At 36.9% G+C, this 20,694-nt stretch overlaps 1 protein-coding gene across 6 annotated transcripts in view; it reads right to left on the bottom strand.

Moving 5' to 3' along the window:
- ARID4B (AT-rich interaction domain 4B) overlaps positions 1-20,694 on the bottom strand; it is a 91,675-nt gene that overhangs the window by 51,580 nt on the left and 19,401 nt on the right. For all 6 annotated transcript variants that reach the window (XR_015749976.1, XM_087967680.1, XM_087967687.1 and 3 more), the window contains exons 3-7: positions 10,875-10,985; positions 8,867-8,932; positions 5,076-5,166; positions 3,801-3,880; positions 2,608-2,699 (exon numbers count right to left, since the gene is read on the bottom strand). Coding sequence is in view for 5 of the 6 variants with exons in the window: in XM_087967680.1 (XP_087823806.1) it covers positions 2,608-2,699; positions 3,801-3,880; positions 5,076-5,166; positions 8,867-8,932; positions 10,875-10,985 (440 nt within the window). In the remaining variant the exon portion in view is untranslated. The remainder of the gene's footprint in view (positions 1-2,607; positions 2,700-3,800; positions 3,881-5,075; positions 5,167-8,866; positions 8,933-10,874; positions 10,986-20,694) is intronic.

The following is a 20,694-nucleotide window of genomic DNA, read 5'->3' as shown; positions in this document are numbered from 1 at the left end:
ACGGATTACCTGTAGAAATTATTGTAAGTAGGAATTATCTTCTAAGTTATCCTGATGCTGACATCTCTATTGTACAGGATTTCGTAAGCTCCTTCCATCTTTTTTTTGATCTTCTGGGAATTAATTACTGTCTGTTCAATGGTGTCTTTGGCATACCAATTCAAGGTTTGAACCCTTTTCTGAGTTCTAAAATCCTTTGGAAATTCTGAAACATTTTGTTGTTCGATGTTTATTTCAAGTTTTAATGTTTTTACAGTACTGTTCTTCTAACAGCCCCTAGAAATTCTTTGTCAAGTTCTGATATCTTTGTTTTTCTTGGCTTTGGCTTCACTACTCTTTTTGGCAATTTCCACCATGAGTTTTGACAATCAGTTTGCTTTCTTTTGCTTCTTGGTCTCTGGTAATCTCTTTTCACATTCATCCTTAGGAACTTCTCTGACATCGGCCACAATTTCTCTGTTTTCTTGTCAATGAGATTTAGGACTTCAAAAAGATTCTGGAAATTTTGTTTGAAAATGGATTATACCTAGTCAAGATCAGATCATGAAAATGATTGGCTTCCTTCTGCTGCTGTTTTAGCTTAAGTTGGAATTTGCACGAGTAAAGCGTATGATCCATTCCACAGTCAATCACTGGCTATGTCTTTATGTTATACCTGACTTACTTGATTTCTGTATACTCCATATGGTAATGATAGAAGGAGTGCCATGGTAATGTCGTCTTGTACTGTCAGTATTTGTATGGGTGTGTGTATTTGGAAAAAAAATCATTGATTCATAGAACTTGGTAAGTCATTTTTAGAAATCGGTACATCGTTATAGAAATAGCATTTATGACTTATATATCACTTTATAGTGCTTTACAGCCCTCTCTACATTATTTCATTTTCTTGGGCCAAACTTTTATTTTCCTCCTTAATATTTACAACTTTGGCATTCTAGTCTTCAACCACAAGTGGCACATCTTGCTTACATATTTTTGTCAATTTCATCTTGAACTCATCAGCTTCCTCCTAAATCTCATCAGTTTCCTCTTCTTTTCTATCAGCGTTAGAGCATAAGCTTAGATAATCACTATAGTAAAGTTTTATTGCATTGTTAAGTCACTGATTGGTTATAAAAGCATTACTATTCCCTCTTTGTTTTTTTCTTTTGTTTTGGGATTGTTGTTTTTTTGTGCCCAGAGTCATAATGTAATTTTCTGTGTCCAATTATAGTCCATCTTAATTCTCTGATGCTTCAGATGTCAGTCTGTGGCCAGTTTATTTTATCTTTCACTGTGTTGAGTTTTCCCATGTTCATGCAGTTCCATGTTTCCACCATAATTCTGCACTGCAGCTTCTGATTTCAGCAGCTATATAATGCCAGATGATGGGTCCCTCAGATCAGATGACATTCAACATCCTACTGAGGTAGAGTTGAGGATCTTTTTGAGCAGTGGTTGCCAATCCAGGCTACACAGAAACACAAGGCTGCGCCGCCCACATGGCCCGCGGGAACCCTCCCTGCTCACTCACTCCTTACCCAGTAAACTTGCTTGCTAAATTGCTATTTTTCCTTTTTTCGACTATCATCTGTTCTGCTGTGCCAAGAGATTTAGATTAGCTAGGAAGCAGGAAATGGTTGGATTTCTTGCTTTCTAGCTAGTCTTTAGATCTTTAGCTCAGCACAGCCAAACCTCCCTTAGGACTGAAGGTTTGCTTGCAAGCAAATTCAGTGCAGACTCACGGCAAGCAAATTTGAGAGACTGAGCTAGCCGATGACAGATAGATCACTGAATGATTCTGTGAGCAACTCAATCTGCTTGCTTTGCCTGATTCTGGGTAAAAGTTGCTCTTTTTTTTATAAAAAATTAAATATTTATATAAATATTTATAATATTTACATACAAGCCATGCCTACCCAGTCACATGACCACCAAGCCACACCCACAAATTAGGCCATGCCCACAGAACCGGTTAGTGATCCCTGGGATCTAAAATTATGAGTTTGGTGGTCCCTGAGGTCCAAAAGGTTGGCGACCTCTGTTTTAGAGTGTTTATCATGAGGCTAGATTAAAGCCTTCAGAATGTATTTTCACCAACATCCTATGTACAGTAGTGAGGCTAATAATTTTGTGCTACAAAATACAAAGAAAAGCTTATACTTTCATATGTAATGCTCCTTCAACTCCCAGGAATGAATGAATGAAGAGCTATGAATGAACAACATATTCAGGAATTATCAAAAGCAATTTTCAGCAATTTATGGAATACACCATTCAGTTTCCTTCTAGGTTGTAAACGGTGGAACAGAACGTCTTCCTTTCTGCCTTGCTTCTCAGAAATAATGGGTTGCCCTTTGTATAAAGCAATTAAGTGAACTCCATACTTTTTCCACTAAGCTTATGCCGATCTAAACTGTAGATATGAGAGATTAATAACAGCCATTTCCTTAATCCATTTTAAACCTTGCCTGTATTTTTTAAAAAAAACCAAGAGTTGCTCCTGTTTCCCCAGATAACTTCCCACATTTTCATCTTCTACTTTGAATTATATGCTGCTTTTTAACTCCATTCAAATAATTGTAAAATTAAGACAATCATGAACCAAATAAATATAAAACTTACATGTGATTAGATCTTCTTCCTCTATTAGTTTTCTTTCCGATGACAGGAGTCCCAAAATGTTCAGGGTTGGTAAGAGGGAGCTGATCTAATGTCTGTTGACAAAAACATTATTTTTTCAATTATTGCAGAGAATTTCACAATACAGATTTATCAGAATATGAACAAAGACATTGTTTGAAAAAAATAATTCAGACAACAGGCCCTGTTATGAACAAAGCCCAATCTGCAAGGAGAATGAAAATAGAAAGAAATACAAGCTGCAGCACTACAACAAATACAGAGTGTCTACAAAGAGACACTGTTTTAGAGAGATCATAAATCTATCCTGAATGCCATCTTCTCCCTTCCTACCTTCAGTAAGGCAAATAACATAAAAGACCAAGGTTTTTGGACAGGGAATCTCTATTTAGAAGATAAGCCAAAGCCCCACTTTCCTTGGATCATCTCTCCCCATGGAAGGAGTCTAGGACAACTATAGGGTCTAGGCTAGCTATGGCAGCTAACCTGCCATTGCCATCTTGCTGCAGCATGACAATTTGCTGAGGGACAATCCACGTAGGATAACTCCACACAATAAATGTTAACTGCCACCTTCTTCTGTATTATTTCCATTTTTGCATTTAAGACAAGAAAAAAAAAGATCATTCTCACCTCATCCCACACAAGGTAACTTTTTATGTGCAGGAGAGAAGATGCAGAATAGGAGCAATCAAAATGAGGAGACTATACATTTTAAGAATTAAAACTACAATATCTCATATTTTTCATTTTTGAATTAAGTTAAAGGTTAATATTATTGCAAATTATTCAGCTGTAGGTAATTATTTGTTCTTAGTATGAGTTATACAGCACTGTTCTATACTTTTTTAACCCCTCTTACCATAATTGGAATCTAATTATAATATCCATTAAACACACATTTTATTGTACAAATAAATACCTTGCCTAATTTTCCAGTCACAGGAAGCTAAATTGGAAAACAAGTATGCAACTCAGGCCACTGACACATGAACACATGACAGTAACAGAGATTCTCTTGATCAGAATCACATATTTTTCTAGATTTCACAACTATACCCCACTGCTGACAGTGAAGCACAACTTATACATTCCATTCCATTAATCAGTGGGCAAATATTAGCAAAGCATGCTTAATTTCCACAGCACAGCTAAATTAAAAAGAAAATGTTTACCTCACTTTCAGCAAAATGTCTTTCTCCTTTCAAGCAAAGTGAAGAGCGTCTAAGGGTTTTCTCATCTCCATCATCAAATACTGTTACCAATGTAAAATGAAACAATATAAAACAATTTAAAAAATTGTAGAGTTTTTTAAATTTCCTTAAGTTTAATTAAATTTCAGTTAAACATACAGCTGTGCCTACTTGTTCCATGAATTTCATACTTATCAATTTTATCATGACTTCTAGCTAAAAGTAAATGTACATTTCTAAGCCATATTGACAGAGTTTCACCTAATCAGAAACACCAGAAATACTATAAAATACTAGACTCTAACCTAAGCAAACCTGTGCAATCTAGGAGTCTAGCCTTTAAGGATTCTTTCTAGAAACAACTGTTCTTTTTAGAGTGTTTTAGACAGAAAATAAAAATAAGTTAAGTACAAACCATACATCAATTCCACCTTGTAGTTTTGTGTGTGTATATGTGTTTGTGAGAGAGAGGGAGGGAATGAATGTATAATACATCGCAACTTATTAATTGAACTACCAGATTCAATTCAGTTCTCATGGCTATTTTGTCCTCTTTTTCAGGTAATTTCAAATGGTTGCTAAGTGACCAGTTGTAAGTCAATAACTACCTGTATAAGAGAGCTGATTTCATTTAGTTAAGCAACAGGGTACAAACTGGGGGAGTCTGAATTTTAGTGCTGCCTCACACACAAAGCTATCTGGGTGACCTTGGGCCAGTCTCAGCTCTAGGAAGGAGATAATGGCAAACCACTTCTGAAAAACTTTGCTAAGGAAATTGCAGGAACTAAGCCAAGCAAGAATTGGAAAGGCCTGAATGGAAAAATACATATACAACAGCAGTTTGTCCTAGAATTTCTAGAATCAGCTAGAAAGATGAGATGCCCTAATAGCATAGAATTAGGACAATATTCAGAACAGTACAAAAACAAATAACAAAAAAATGAGAACCAAAAAAGTGCCTTTTTAATGTACCTTGGAGTTTTAAAATGTTAGAATCAGTTTCTAAATTCTATGAATTTGCAAGGTCATTATTTAAAGCTGTTGCACAATTCTCTTGTTTCTTATTTCTATTTGTCTTTGTATCATATCCCAAAACATTCTTAAGTGATTGCATATCAATGTCAATGAAGATGCTATATTGAAACTAAAAGTACTCACTGAATATAAAGACCAACCCTTAGTGAATATTACAGGAGAAAGTACATTTTTTACAAACTTAATTTTTCAATTGTGTAAAAAGTTTTAATTTTTCCTTACCTACAGTATACCAACTAGCATCTGTTAATTTATTGATGACAGCCTCCTGATAAGTTCCATCTGGATTCCTGACTTCCACCACAGTTCCTACCTACAACAATTGAAAGGATTTTAAAGAGACAGTTGGTTATGAACCACTGGAACCACTTCACTTCTTATTTTATTAAATTTAGTTTTTATACTTGTGTACAATAGCATATGAAAACCAGTTTGGTGTAGTGGTTACAACACCAGACTAGAAATCTGAGGAGGTCATGAATTCTATTCCCACCTTAGGTACAAAATCTCCTGGGTGACCTTGAGCCAGCCACTCTTTCTCAGTCTTAGGAAGGAAGCAAAGGAAAAACTGAAAATTCTGCAAACAAAACTACAAGGATTTCTCCAGGCAGCTGCCAGGAATCAACACTGACTGCCCCCACACGCGCACACACAGAGAAGGCAAAAGGGGGGAGGAGCATATAAAACTGATTTTTTAAAAAGGCAAAATATGATGTGTTGAAGATCCAAAAAATTAACAAAGCTGTGATGGGATGGAAGGAGGGAATAGACAACTTTATTTTCTGATCGCACGTCAGGCTATTTTTTTATGACAACAGTTCTGTTCTTCAGCAATATGCACACAACTAGGATAAAAAGCCATGACACCTGAGTAGCACACTTTGAATACCAACTTGGACAAGCTTGCAGTTTTGCAATATGGATACTAAATTTATTTTGGACGTGAAAATACTTTTATTATAATTATCTAAATTCTATTGCTAAAATATTCTGAATAGTTAAGTCTTATACTGGCAATTCTTCAAAGCAGAAGAAAAGTTATAACAATAACATTTGTGCTATTGAAATGTGGCATATACTATTGAAGTGTACCAATGCAAAGATCTAATAAAGTATCTTATTCACATATGGCTGAAACACCCATGATACACATCTGCTTAATTTTGTCCCACTAAGAACTGGATGGATGCATTACAAGGAGTGCTATAAATAAATCCCAATGTTCAACTAAATTATAAAGCAAAAGTTAATTTATTAAAATCTGAAAATCATTTTAGACTTATTTATAGCAGTGTGAATTACTCTTTAAAAATTCCAATTTGGGTAAAGCCAGAATTTGTAAAATAATCATTGATCAATTATTTGTAAAAGAGGTATTGTTTCTAAACAATCTTTTTTAATGTACAGTGATGTGCTTTATATTACTTCCTTACTGCCAGCAGATGGTGAAAGAGTTGATGTCAAAATGGTTCACAAAAATAGTATCTAAAACAAAAGGCAGACAAGCTTCTTAGTAATGAGGGTTAAAAGTCTGAAAGGGTATGCAATATAATTTCAATTTCTCTGCATATCAAAGAAGATTGAAGATAACATTTCTAATCATTATAAAAGACTTATTTTGGACAAGAGAGAAAGGAAAGCACCAATTATTTTTAAATGTTCAATTTAATATTCACATATTCATTTTTATTATTCACCATCTTTCCTTTCTTTCTACTTTTATACTTTCTAGGAGTACAAAGGTAAGGATCAATTAATATTATAGCCAGCATAAGGAAACTATTTTCTGTCCATCACAGGGGACTGCAGTTGATTTCCATTTTAAAGGTAACCAAAAGAAATTAGTAATAAGGAGATACATTGTTTTCTAAGAGATGCCTAAATATTACCGTAAAGTGCAGTTTGAACATTAGAATACAGGAACTGAATTTCTCTCACCAGTATAAAGGGAAACATACCATATCAGTTGAATAAAGCAGCAGATGGTGCTTTTCTTCTTCAAAGCAGAAGAAAAGTTATAACAATAACATTCGTGCTATTGAAATGTGACATATACTATTGAAGTGTACCAATGCAAAGATCTAATAAAGTATCTTATTCACATATGGCTGAAACACCCATGATACACATCTGCTTAATTTACATTTACACTGTTACATTTGTGGAGGAATGAGGTCCCCAAAGCGGAGTATTTCAATTAGGAACAACTTATATTTCTTAGCATATGCACAGAGTCCATACATTCCTTGCAAAAAGAGAGAGGAGGATTACAAACTACATAGTACCTAGCAATTACTCTTTATGATGAATCTTTGTCAAGTACTTATTATTATATAAAAGAATAATAAGAGCTTTGTTGGATCAGATTAAAGCCCATCTTAGTGCTTATGTCTTTCCTGCCACTGTTACATTTGTGGAGGAATGAGGTCCCCAAAGCGGAGATGAGACAGAATCTTCAAGACTGATAGGCTTGTTCATGATAAATTTATCCAGAAACTTTGTTCTAAATTTCTTCCCAATCAGCTTCATTGGATGACTTTTGGTCCCAGAGAAGAAAAAAAACCTTTACTATATCTACTTTTGCTAAACTAGGCATACATGATTATACTGTCACATAACTAGTTGTTCCTAAGTTAAAGGCTCCCAAATGTTTGAGACCTAAAGTTTTGGTTGACTTGTTCTATGTACTGTACTTTACAAATCCTACCTTCTAAATGTGGGTTTTCCATAGTTTGTACAAAAGCATCGCACTATTGGCAGCCTTATTTTCAGTCAATTTCCTAATTAACTCTACCATGAAATATGCTTGTTCATAGCCGTTACATTTTGGGTTGGTAACTCCATTGATCTATAACCAACATCTATTAGTTGGTTATAGGCAACTCCAATCCTATCAGTTCATATGTTAAGTTTCCCCCCCCAACATGTATCACATTATATCTACTTAAATTAACTGAATTACATTTTCCATTTGACTGACCATTTATTCAGTTTAAACAGACTCTGCAATCACATTTGATTTCCATTACCTCAAATCATTTGGTATCATCTGCTAATTCGGCCAATTCATTGCCTACTCCTACATTAAAATAATTTATGAAGTTATTCCTGCTATTTGCTTTCTATTATTTACTCAGCTAGCAAGTCATAAAAAGATAGATTCTCTTATTCTATGACCATCAGGTTTACTTAAGAACTTTTGATGAGTGACTCTATCAAACCTTTGTGAAAATCCTGGTATATAATGGCAACAGTGTTATATGCTACTGATACCAGTCACCTGACTGGCGATTCTCTCAAAAAATTCTAGAAAAAAAATGTGCAGATTTTCTTATATGAGGAATTTTTCTTTATGTGCTTAGGGTTTTTTTTTTCTGTGAAACTGATGAGCTCAGTGGTTGGCACTTGTGAAAAAGAGATGAGTATTTCTTTCATACAACAATACCACTCCCTCCAGCCATGTTTGTCAAGTCTGTAAGAGAAATGTATTCCAGAGATGGGAACCTGTGGCAGAATGAAGCCAAAGACTCTGAGAGTTACATGCAGCCAGAAGTTTACAAGCTGCACACTGGTAATATATATATATATATATATATATCTTTAATAGAAATATACAGGCTGCTAAATGAGGAGCCTTATATCTAGATAATGACACTTCCACAAATATTTAGTAGAAGATGTTGCTTGATCCCCCCCCCCCAAAAAAAATTGAATTTATATAACTGCCAAGAGTCACTTATTTGAGATGGGCAACTATATAAATTGAATAAATAAATATATATTACGTTACTATTCACTATGCAGAAAAAAATAAAATCTTACCAAAGGAATAGGATCTTAAATTCTACAACATACAGCATTACTCTGCAAATTACATTTCAGTGTTTTTAAATAATAAATGTTTTATTCAGAGGATAATGTCAATGCTATATTGTTGAATTGTTCAATTTCAAATACACTCTAAATTTTCCAAGAATTATTCATTTTTTTCAACAATTATTCAAATATATTACCTTTAAAGGGCCTTTTATGTGATCATCCTGAACTTCTAAAGTCGATGAATCATGCCTAAATGTTACCTAGAAAATGAAATTGTAAACATATTTAAAACAGCATAAGAATGGCTATCAAATTTCTGAACCTGAGTTTAACCTATTTGCAGTAGCTATTAGATGATGCTATTGAGGTTCAAAAGAAACTCACATTTTGCATTTTGCATTTGTTACCACTTTTTTCTCTTAGTGGAACAACCAGATTGTAATAGAATTAAAAGATTAGAATTAATACACATTTATAACAATCAGTTGATTTAATATCCTTTTCCCCTTTATAAAGGATCACAAGGATGCAGACACAGGAAACATTTCTTTAAATCTCTGTATCTATCTTCCAACAGTATCAGTTAGGTTAGGTAATCAGATGATTTTGAATAAGTAACTCTCAGCCCAACCTAACCATTACTATATGAAGACAGATTGAACAGGGTACAATTGGGGCCTGAAACTTTAAAAGAAAACTTATAAATCCAATCAATAACAATACCATTAAGTTACCATTATACAATCTTCATTCTCTACAACTTTCTTTTGCCTTACCTACAAAGTATCTGAGATGTAAACTTCAGCAAAATTCTGTGGTTTCGACATAACTACATAGCCACAGCAAGGTGAAATGAAATCAAACTGTTCACATCCATTTATCATTCTCTAAATCATATGAGTAGAAAACAGTTAAGATGTAGATGCAAAGAGATAAGGATTCTCCTATCAATAAGCATTTCTAAGTGTTACTCTAAAAATATAGTGTCTGGAGAATACCCTGGCCCTTAAAAACTCCGCTTTTTTAATTTAAAAAAACCCTGCAAGCCAATGAACTAAGTAGTGAAATAGTCTGATTTCACTATCTCTGATAAAATGATACCAAAAATGCTACAAGAAAAGATTAAATACTATTCCATTGATACATGAAGTGTCAATGCGAGGTCAGTACATGGAGTGAAAAGTCCAATTTGAGTATCAATAAAATGAACTTGTTTTTCACCCTAAAGCCTTCAAGTGTGCTTGGGAGAACTTCTGGATCAGATTTTGAGATTATGTTAAAAGAAGTTTCATGAGGTGGAGCTAAAAATTCCTGAAACAACAATCTAAATATAGCTCTAAGGATTTTAAAGATTAAGATCACAAAGGCTAATATTCTTACTAGGAATATGTACAAATTGGCTAATGATATACTGTAAGTATGCACATTTATTTTTTGTGTGTGATAGAATTTTAGCTTCCCATAATTTGGAAAAAGCAAGTAGAAGAAAAAAGTTTGCGTTAACACTGATAACAAGAATATTTGAAAACAAAAGAGAGCTTGCTTCAAAGTATACCAAATTTGAGATTTTTGAAGGTGAGATTGATTTTTGCTTTGGCCAAAAGGTCTAATTATTTTGTCCTACTAGGATCACACATATTTGATTAAGAAATTGATCACATTAAGCAATTCATGCTTTCAGAGCAAACAGGATTATAATTCATATACTGTATTACTTATTCAAGAGTAAATGGAAATAGGTCCTAGCTAGATAGCAAATACATTATTTGAAACAATAAATATTTGGATTTATGGAAACAATTAACTCAACTTCTCTTGTGCAAGCTTGTGTAAAATAAATGGATTTTCTGCAACTGCATGCAGACTATAGATGAGAAAGCCAGTATATTAGAAAGATTCTGAAAGTTGCTGTTAAATGGGAATAAATGCACACACAATCATACAGTGCTGTTCCTTTTATCCAGATTCATTATATTAATGTTATAGGCAAATTTAGAAGAAATACATTTATATTCAAACTCTAAAGCTCTTTCTTTCTTATATGCTTTCAGTTACTATGAGCCTAGCTAATCAAATGAAAGAAAAAGTGTAGTCTGACAATTACTCTGATGGAAAATAGGCACAAGAGATTATTATACAGTTCATCAGTTATGTATTCTATATATATGTAAAATGAATTTTAAAATGTATGCATATACATACCTTGACTTTAACCAGTCTTTTTGCTGTTTTTATCTTAGCTTCACAAAAGGCACCTCTATATTTTGCACTCACATCAGTGCCTACTGTCAAATATGGTGGTTCATCAAGGGCCTAGGAAAGAAGTGAAATACATTTGGCTTTTAATCTTTTCTGGAATTTCCTACTTATTCAAACTGGAATCTTACATCACTGTCGGCCAGGTTTTGTTTTAATAATTATTTATTAAATCACAATAACTGAATTCATAATGCACGCTTAAACCACAGTGGCTTAATTTATGTAACACATTAAGACAAAACAAAATAAACCACAAGTGTTGTGTGAACCCAGTTTAGGCAAGTCCTTTAAAAATATTTGTAAAAATAACGTATCTAAATTTTGGCCAAGCTACTACCAAAACATTTACCTCTGGGAACAATTAATTTGTTTGTAGTTTCATAAACATTAAAATGTGAATCATTTTTTTTTTAAGAAACAAGACCTTACCACTTTTTTCTAATGGGTACAATCAAATGTTCATTCTATTAAATAAATGACAAAATCCTTTTGGAAAAGAGTTTTCATTTTCTATCTGTATTTCAGGAACAGATATAGATTACATTTATGGAATTAAGAGAATAAAGCAAAAGGGCAGGATGTCCTGCATTTACCCAAGTGAATTGTTCAAAATGAGACACTAGTTTAAGCTAATCTGCAGTGCAAAAGTTATCACAGACTAGGGTGGAAAGTTCCAAATGCAGGAGTGAAAAATAACTGTCTTTAATGATTATGTGTTGCACCCAGGAGCAGGAAACAGAATAGTTGCAGAACTTCAATCTGGGGACAAACAGTCTGCTGCAATAAATTTCTAAAGTTTCTGTCTCACCTCTGCAAGTTCAGTATGTCCTTGGGAAGCCAGTTTCCAATCGTAATATCATGGGTCTAGAATATGGTTTTCCTTATATCAATAAACTGCAATTCTCAATATTCCTCACTATTTCTGGGACAAAGGACCTATAATTGGGATCCCACACTACATATCTTAATACTGTTTCCCTATTTGTGGTTTACATGCTATGCAAACCTCAAATCGTTCTTTTCAGCAAGTCATAGCTTCAAGTGTTGTATCAACATAGCCCTTAAATATTGAAAATTATTAAACTCTCACTAAGATGAATATAACATACTACTGTACTGTATGACTTCACACAGAAATAAATCTTCATTCACCTGTGAAATAATCCTGCGTTCAATGACAAATAACAGCAGAACTAGCATAGATTTATTATTGTGAAATCAGTTGTTTTACTTCTGACAAGAAATAGTGTGTGCACGGGTATGCATGCACAAATATCCACAATGCTGAATATAAAAATCTCTATATGCATGTCATCTTTTTTAAAAAAATCATTAAAACAGCTGCATCCTTTCCCAGGCTTGTTTCTGCATGCATGGCTGCTCAGCTGGGAAAAGTCTGCTTGCTTTAATGATTTAAAAAGAGGTGCTTTGTATGCACAACTGCAGGTTGCAAAGTACTTATTTCAAAGGATATTAATCGCGCTAAAAATCACCACCTCCTCATACATGGACAGGTAGCTAACAGAAGATCGACTTGAGTTCAGATATATTGCTGAATAAGTGTTTTTAATCATTTCCACCTTGAATCATTCCCCCCACTATAAATCTATTCATTATTACTCAGAGTAGAGGTGCATGAAATTTTCCCAAGTACCACACCTTGTCTCAGAATCAAAACCTGAACCCCTGCAGATTTTAAATAAGTTCAAAAACCTGGCTGAGAGCCTCTATTTTGGCTCTCAGCCAGGTTTTTAACCAAGTTTCTTGTTCATAGTTAAAACATATTTTTAAAATAACATTCATTTGAACAGCTATCATTTTAGACCAAAGTTCTGTCATAAAAAAAGAAATATCTGAAAATAAAAATACTATTAAACACAAAACCAACCTAACAGCTTCCAGCTGTTTTGGATTACAGCTCTTGTAATCAGCTATATTTCATGTTGGATGGAGTTTATAGGAATGCAATCTAAACACTGGTAGGCACTAGGTTACTTTACTCTTAGGCCCCTGCATCCACTACACCTTTGCATAATTGTTATTTGGTCTAATAAAGTAACTCTGGTGAAATGCGTATGCATGAATTTTTTAGCTTTTAAAATTTTAATGAAATTATAATGAGATCTTAACAACAAATATATATATAGAGAATGCTAAATACACTATTGAAGTATTTCTTCAACAGTTTTGCATGCACTTCAATAACTGAAACAAGTATGTAAGAAATATATATTACAATATATTTTCAAAATGTAAAGATTAAATGAGTTTTTAAATGTTTCTATCATCATGACTGGAAAAAAGGAATAACAATAGGAATAGTTCATAAATTAACAGGGCAATTAGGAAAATAAAGAATTGTTAAGTAAAAATAATTTTTTCATAGTCGTAACTAAACATGATTTATGGGATTTTGACAATCTCAGCTGGCTGAAAAAATTTAAAATATCTGGCTTTCAGAAAGAAACAGATGTTACTAAAGAACACAATAAATAGAATTTATACAATTGTATTTGAATTCATTTAACAACTCTTCATTTGATACTCATTATATTTAGGCAATGACATTTCTGACACAAACTGAAGACAACAGCATGAAGAAAGTACTGTCATTGCTAAATCATTCAAAGAATTCACAGCAGATAATATTGAGAGTCACAAAAAGATACCTATTTTTCTGTCATAGCTTAGAAATATATGTCACAATGATAGAATGTTGCTTCACAAGGAAAAGCATTTGTAATAACTAACAAATTGACATTCTATTCTATTTATATTTCATAAAAATAAGAAAGGAATACCAATATTGATCTACCCTTTTCCTAAATACAGATTTTTATAGCAAATTTTATAATTCTTTGTGAAGGACTTTGCAACAGAAAAAAAGAATAGAAAACAAAAAGGCAAGTGAAAAGGATGAAAAATATTTATGTTGTTCCATCTATACGCATAGGATTTCCTTGTCTATTTTCATGTTCAATACATGCAAATTAAAAGGTTTTTGGCTGAAAAAAATAGTTGATTAGGAAGATCAAAGTAGGATCAAAGATTCTACTTTCAAGTCAAATTTGATAATTCAGAACTAAACATAACAAATATATTATAAATCTATACAGGGCAGTATAATAAATCCATGCATAATTTAAGTATGTCCATCTTATATACTTACATTACTTTTTTCTGTAACTAAATATTAATTAAATTTGTACGTTGCCCATCTCACTGTCAAGTGACTATGGGTAGCTAACAAACATCCAAAAACATTTAATATTAAAAGGAACAGATTAAATGAATTAAAAACCAGAATACTAAGCAGAGCAACCAGGATGATTAGGGGACTGGAGACTAAAACATATGAAGAACGGTTACAGGAACTGGGCATGGCTAGTCTAGTGAAGAGAAGGACCAGGGGAAACATGATAGCAGTCTTCCAATATTTGAGGGGCTGCTATAGAGAGGAAGGGGTCAAGCTATTTTCTAACGCACCTGTAGGCCAGACAAGGCATAATGGATGGAAACTGAACAAGGAGAGATTTAACTTGGAAATAAGGAGAAACTTTCTGACAATGAGAACAATCAACCAATGGAACAGCTTGCCCTCGGAAGTTGTGGGAGCACCATCACTTGAGACTTTCAAGAAGAGATTGGACTGCCATTTATCAGAAATGGTATAGGGTCTCCCTCTGGGGCGGGGGATTGGACTAGATCAGTGGTTGCCAACCAGTGGGCCGGGGACTGGTTGGCAACCAGTTCTCACTGGTGGTCCGCGAGAAAATTTTGGTGGTCCACAGAGAAATGTCACCCCCAAAACAATTAATCCAGGCTGCGTGGGAACACAAGGCTTTTGTTGCTTGCATTGCAAATAACATGAGGTAGTAAGGGGAGGGGTGAAAGGGCAGAGGGGGGGAACTTGCCCCACTCGCCCCACGCGCCTGGCCTGGCCACCGGGCTTGCTTCTTTCCACTTCTTTCTTCTTCTGCTTTTGGCTGAACGCAAGGAAAGCAACAAAAGTCTTTCTTTCTCTCCCCCAAACTCTGCCAGAAATGAGCCTTTCGGACCCTGCAAGGCATCCCGCTCCAAGAGGCTGCGCTGGCATGACAAGTCTCACAAAGACTCATTTCTGGTGGAGTTTGGGGGAGAGAAATAAAGACTTCTGCTGCTTCTGCTGCTTTCCTTGCATGAAGCCAAAATTCTCTCTCTTTCTCTCTTTAGAATGGAGGTGGAGACGGTATCCTGCGATCCCAAATAAATGATCGATCGGTAGGAAAACTGGGTAGGGAATTTTCCTGCAGACTTTTGGGGGGATTTTCCCAGGGTCTCTAGTCCGCGGGATTTAAAATTATGAGTTTGGTGGTCCCTGAGGTCCAAAAAGTCGGCGACCCCTGGACTAGATGACCTACAAGGTCCCTTCCAACTCTGTTATCTGTTAAGGGGTAGAGGTAGGATCTTATTCTTAATCCATTAACCACCTCCAACATGGAAATGCCACCACTGATGTCCCAGACCCATCAGCAGAACCAGGTTTTGAGGCTCTTGCAGAAGGCCAAGCAAGGTGAGGGCAAATCTCACCCCACTGGTGAGATCATCAGCAGTGGGATCCTACCTATTCCACTACCGCACGCAGCTTTCCCCACACCAGCTAAGGCCTGCAGGATAAAGAAAAGTGCAGGGGCAGTTGGGAGGGCCGATCCTGTGCTTTTCTTTTCTTTCTCCTCTAAAGCTGATTGTCCAGGCTTTTTCCCTCCTCTCAGCTGACCATAGGATTTTTTTACTACCAATTGGGCCAAACAGGGCCAAACCGTTAGCATACCACCACTGTATCATGTTCCAAAGGGCAGGAGCCAAGGCAGAAAAAAGACCTCCTTCTGGATCACACCAACCAGAATTACTTAACCGATGAGGTCCACGGCATGCCCCTTCTGATGGAACCAGTGGGCCAATCCCATTGGGTGAGTCTTTACCTGAGGTAGCCTGGCTCCATGCCACAAAGTGCTTTAAAATTCATAAACAACACCTTGAATTGGACTCAGAAACATACCGGCAATCAGTGCATCTCATGCAATAGCAGTTACCTGGGACACTCTAGAGGTCCCAGAACTGTCTGCATTGCTACATTCTGCACCAGCTGTAGCTTTTGAATACTCTCCATGGGTAGCCCCAAGCAGAGTATATTGCAGTAATCCAAATGTGAGGTGAGCAGGGCATCAAAAGTCATGATCAATGATCATTTATTTATTTTATTTTATTTTCCAAAGAAAATGTCACTGTACTTAGGAATGCTCAAAGATCAGGTGTTAAATGAGAAAAAAGTTTCAAAGGACACTTTTGAATGTTAAGGTAATTTATATACAGTAATTAATTGTCTGTGAAGTCTGACTTTTGGCACACCTTGTATATATTAATTTGCATATGGATTCCTGATTTCCTGTGGAGAACCCATTTTTTAACAGTGGAATACATTGAATAGGGCAATTAGTTCAAACAATGCTCTCTAAAATGAAGTATTTGATCATACATTTCCACAAACTATAGTATAGTAGCTTTACACTAAATAAACATGTCTGGCAATTATTAAGAAAAAAAAATCAAAATCATTATAAAACCCCTGCAATGCAAGGACTCAGGAGACCAAGCTCCACTGAAATAAATCGAGAATTTTTCTGCCCCACCCCCTGAATTACCTCACTTGAGGGTCAAATGAGATTGCTGAAAGGAGTGAGAGACAAGCATCAAGATGATGAGGAAAATGGGACCTCTAAATACTACTCGAAAAGAGCGTTGGTTCTTACTTGAAACACATCGTCTAGTTGTACAGGAGGAGAATCCAAAGCATGGGTAGTCTCTGCTTCCTTGTTTGAAGACTGAGACAATCAAAGCTTAGTCCTGCTTCCTTCCAGTGCACATGCCCAGTTTTTGATGAAGGCTAATGATTGCCTTGGAGATTTCTTGGTGTTCTTTCTTGATGATCCTTCGGGACTGACCTTTACTCAGGGAAAAACTGTTCTTGTCTCTAGTTGTTCTGGTATGCACTGCTCTATAGCATCATTTTGAGGGAAGGAGTTGAAACAGTTTACATCCGGGATGTGAGAGGACTGTAAATATTTTCACAGCCCTCTTTTTGACTCATGCAGTATACAGGTCCTCAACTGAAGACAGGTTGGTAGTAATTGTTTTTTCTGCAGTCCTAGTTATCCTCTGAAGTCTGTGTCTATCCTGTTGGGTTGCAGAACCAAACTAGACAGTTATAGAGGTGCAGATGATAGACTCAATCATTCCTCTGTACAACTGGATTAGCAGCTCCTTGGGCAGTTTGAGCTTTCTGAGTTGGCACAGAAAGAACATTCTTTGTTGTGCTTTTTTGATGACATTTTTGATGTTAGGTGTCCATTTTAGGTCATGTGAACCTAGAAATTTGAAGGTCTCTACTGTTGATACTGTGTTGTCTAGTATTGTAGTATGGGAAGGTTTCTTCTAAAGTCTACCACCATTTCTACGGTTTTGAGTGTGTTCGGTTCCAAATTGTTCCGGTTACACCACGAGGCAAGTTGTATAATCTCCTGTCTGTATGCAGATTCGTCGTTGTCTCGAATGAGACCAATTATTGTTGTGTTATTAGCAAACTTCAGTATTTTAACAGATGGATCGTTCCTGATGAACGGAGATGGTGATGACCACGTTGCTGCCTTGCAGATGTCCTCAATTGGGGCCTGTATATTCCAAGCTGCCGTTGTGGCTGCACTCTTGGTTGAGTGTGCTGTTATTCTACTCTGCAGCTGTAATGACTGGCTTCCATAAGCCTTTGTAATACATGCTCTGATCCATCGACCTATGGTTGATGGTGAAACTTTTTGACCCAAAGAACCAGGTCTGATTGCTATGAAGAATGCTTCTGTCTTCCTAATGGACCTTGTTCTCTTAATATATATGCATAGTGCTCTCCTTACATCTAAAGAATGCCACATCTTTTCCAAGCTATGGACCGGTTCATTGTTATTGTCTCCCATCAGTCAGCGAATAGGCCCAGTCTTCCACCGATGGGCACGCTGTTCCAGCTGTCACTTTGTGTGACAGAAGGGCCTGCTGGTGGAGCAATTTAATGGTCATCTTCCTTGGAATCATTGACTGCCCATCTCTAAATCCGGATCTGTCCGTTTGCCTCTGTGTATACTGCCTCTGGGAATACTGGGAGTGACCAAAGTCACCCCCAGTGGCTAGAAAAGGCTGCCGTTGTGTGTATGGCGATGACCGCCTATCTGCCTGAGCAAACCGCCTAGGCAAGATCTTTCTCTTATCTTTGGTCTTGATCAGTAGTGGTTTGATGGCTTCCCCATATAGTTTATCCCCTATATCTGGGGCCAAAGCCAGTTTCTACTTATGCTTCAAATCCACCTGCCAGTGGCGGAGCCAAACTAGATGCCTTACCGCCACTGCAGCTGCTACTATTATTTTAGTTTAATCTTGTTGCAATTAAAGATCACCAGGTGGTGCCCTATCCTCCATCTGCTCAAGCCATATCAGGACTGCCCTGCTAAAAAATGAGGCAGTAGAGGTTGCCTTACTGACCATGCTGCTGCCTGGTGGACCTTTTGGAGGGTCTGTTCTGCTTTCTTGTCTTCCCCTTTTAGACTGTCTTGCGCATCATTAGCCAAGATGGTAGCAGATATAGAAGCCGCCACTGGTCCATCTATTGTTGGAACTGGAATCAAATCCACCACTTCCACATAATTTTTCTTCTCATTTCCCCCTGGTGTTGAGAAAATGACTGGTCGATTGAACTCACCTTCTATTACCTCCCTGAATAATTCAGGTGAGGGCACCATTTTGCTTTCTATCTTGGTTCTTGCAAAGAACGTATATTTTGGATCTGATGGTTCTAGATCATATTCCTCTGTTGCTATGACCTTCCCCTGTTGCTACCTTGGCCTTCCCTAGCAGCTTCTTAAACATCTGCTGGCGAAATAGACCAGAGAACGCTGGGGTCTCTCGGAAGCTTACCTCTTCATCTGAAAAGGCTGACTCTTTTTGATCATCCTCTCCTGAAACCGAACACTCACTTTGGGTGTATGACCTAATTGAATTGGATGTCTGGAACCCCAATTCTTCCCCCGCTTCTCCTGTCAGCGAGGGATGTTGTGCCGCCTGCCTTTTCTCATTATGCACCAGGTTAGGTCTATTACATTGTCCATCCCTAACCTCTGACAGTATTTCCAACATTATGGCCCTCATTTCCTCCCTAAGGGATTGTTCTCTGAGCCTTGCTGCTGTAGGAGTAAAGCTGGCCTCTGTTGCCAGCCTCCTCCTCTTCGGGGCAGGCTGCTGGTCTTCACTGTATACCTGGGGGTTTCTCTGCCTCTCTGTGACACACACATTATCTTTTATACAAAGAGCTGGTTGAAAAAACTGCTCATCAGTGCCCTCTGGTGTCACCTCTCTGGCGCTCTTCTCCTGATGCTTTGTTCCCATTGGTCTGCCTGCTGAAGTGCGGGAATTTCCATTCCTCTCCACCTCTTTCTGAGCCAATGTGAAGCTCTTTTCAATGGTCCTTTGTCTCCTTAAAGCGTCTCTCTCATCTGATTTGGAAGTCTCTTTCTTCCATCTTTGATGATCCACTAGCCTCTCTTTGAGACCTGCTCTCTATTAGGGCTTGGGTCAAGCGATCCCTGATCTTCCAAGTCTGCCTCTGTTTCTGAAAAATCAGCCATGCTGTCCCCTTTGTTCTCTGAGACACAGCTTCGCCCTCGCTGGAGCTCAGCTGGTGTATTCTGCTAGATTCTGATCGCTAGAGAGTATGCACAGCCAAGACTGACTATGGACTCTAGTCCCCCTTTAACTGGATGGGCTTGCAGTTGTTTCCAGAGGTCCTCAACCACAACTGAGTGTCTGCTCTTTGTTTCTAGGACCCCCTTTTTTTTAAATGCAGAGGCTCCTGCTGCTATTTATTGTCCTTTTCTGAATGGGAGCTAGCTCCGCTCTTTCGGAGCTGCCGCGGCTTCTTTTAAACCACCTATCAGCTGTTTGGTGGTCCCTTGCTTTATCTTCGCCCAGCGGCTTTGGGATGCCTGATTGCTTGCCTATCAGTTCCTTCCCTATTTGCTGGCCGATTGCGAGACCGTCCGCTCGATCTGGGGCCACCACAGCTTTTTCTCTGAGCACTCTCCCGGCTTGTACAGAAATCCCAGCTCAGTCCACCCAAGGCTTCTGTCTCCTTTTTACTTTACTCACAGGTTCATTGTTTCTTATTCACTTCCTTTTCAAATTTGAAGAATCCAAAGTGTGGTTAAATTTTCTTTCTCTGAGCACTCTCTCCGTGTGTCCTCTTTGCATGGAGATTAAGTCAAAAACTGGGCATGAGCAGTGGAAGGAGGCAGGACTAAGCTTTGATTGACTCAGTCTTCAAGCAAGGAAGGAAGCAGAGACTACCCACGCGTTGGTTTCTCCAACCCATACAACTGAGAAGTGTACCTTCACCTGCTTCTTCCCCCAGAGTCACTTGACCTTTAGTAGGGCATTTTAAGGGAAGAAGTCATCTTCTGCCAAATATTTTACTACAGATTATATTTCTTGGAGGAAAAATGCAAAACATGAGTGTGTGAGTGAGTGAGTGTGTGTCTTATAAAATAATCTGTCTGGTTCAAAATGAAGATTTGATTTTTCTTTTAAAATGCTATAGCATATTGAACAAAGAGTAAAAATTTGAACCAATAAGAAAAAATAGATTTGGAACTTTATTTAACTAAGCTTAAAAATGTATTTAAAGCAATTT

This window comes from Notechis scutatus, chromosome 1, assembly GCF_049901735.1.
Source record: "Notechis scutatus isolate UNSWTSFEM ecotype Mainland chromosome 1, rNotScu1.2, whole genome shotgun sequence".
Classification (NCBI taxonomy): Eukaryota; Metazoa; Chordata; class Lepidosauria; order Squamata; family Elapidae; genus Notechis; species Notechis scutatus.
The sequence above is the reverse complement of the archived record's forward strand: the minus strand, read 5'-3'. Positions and strand labels throughout refer to the sequence as shown.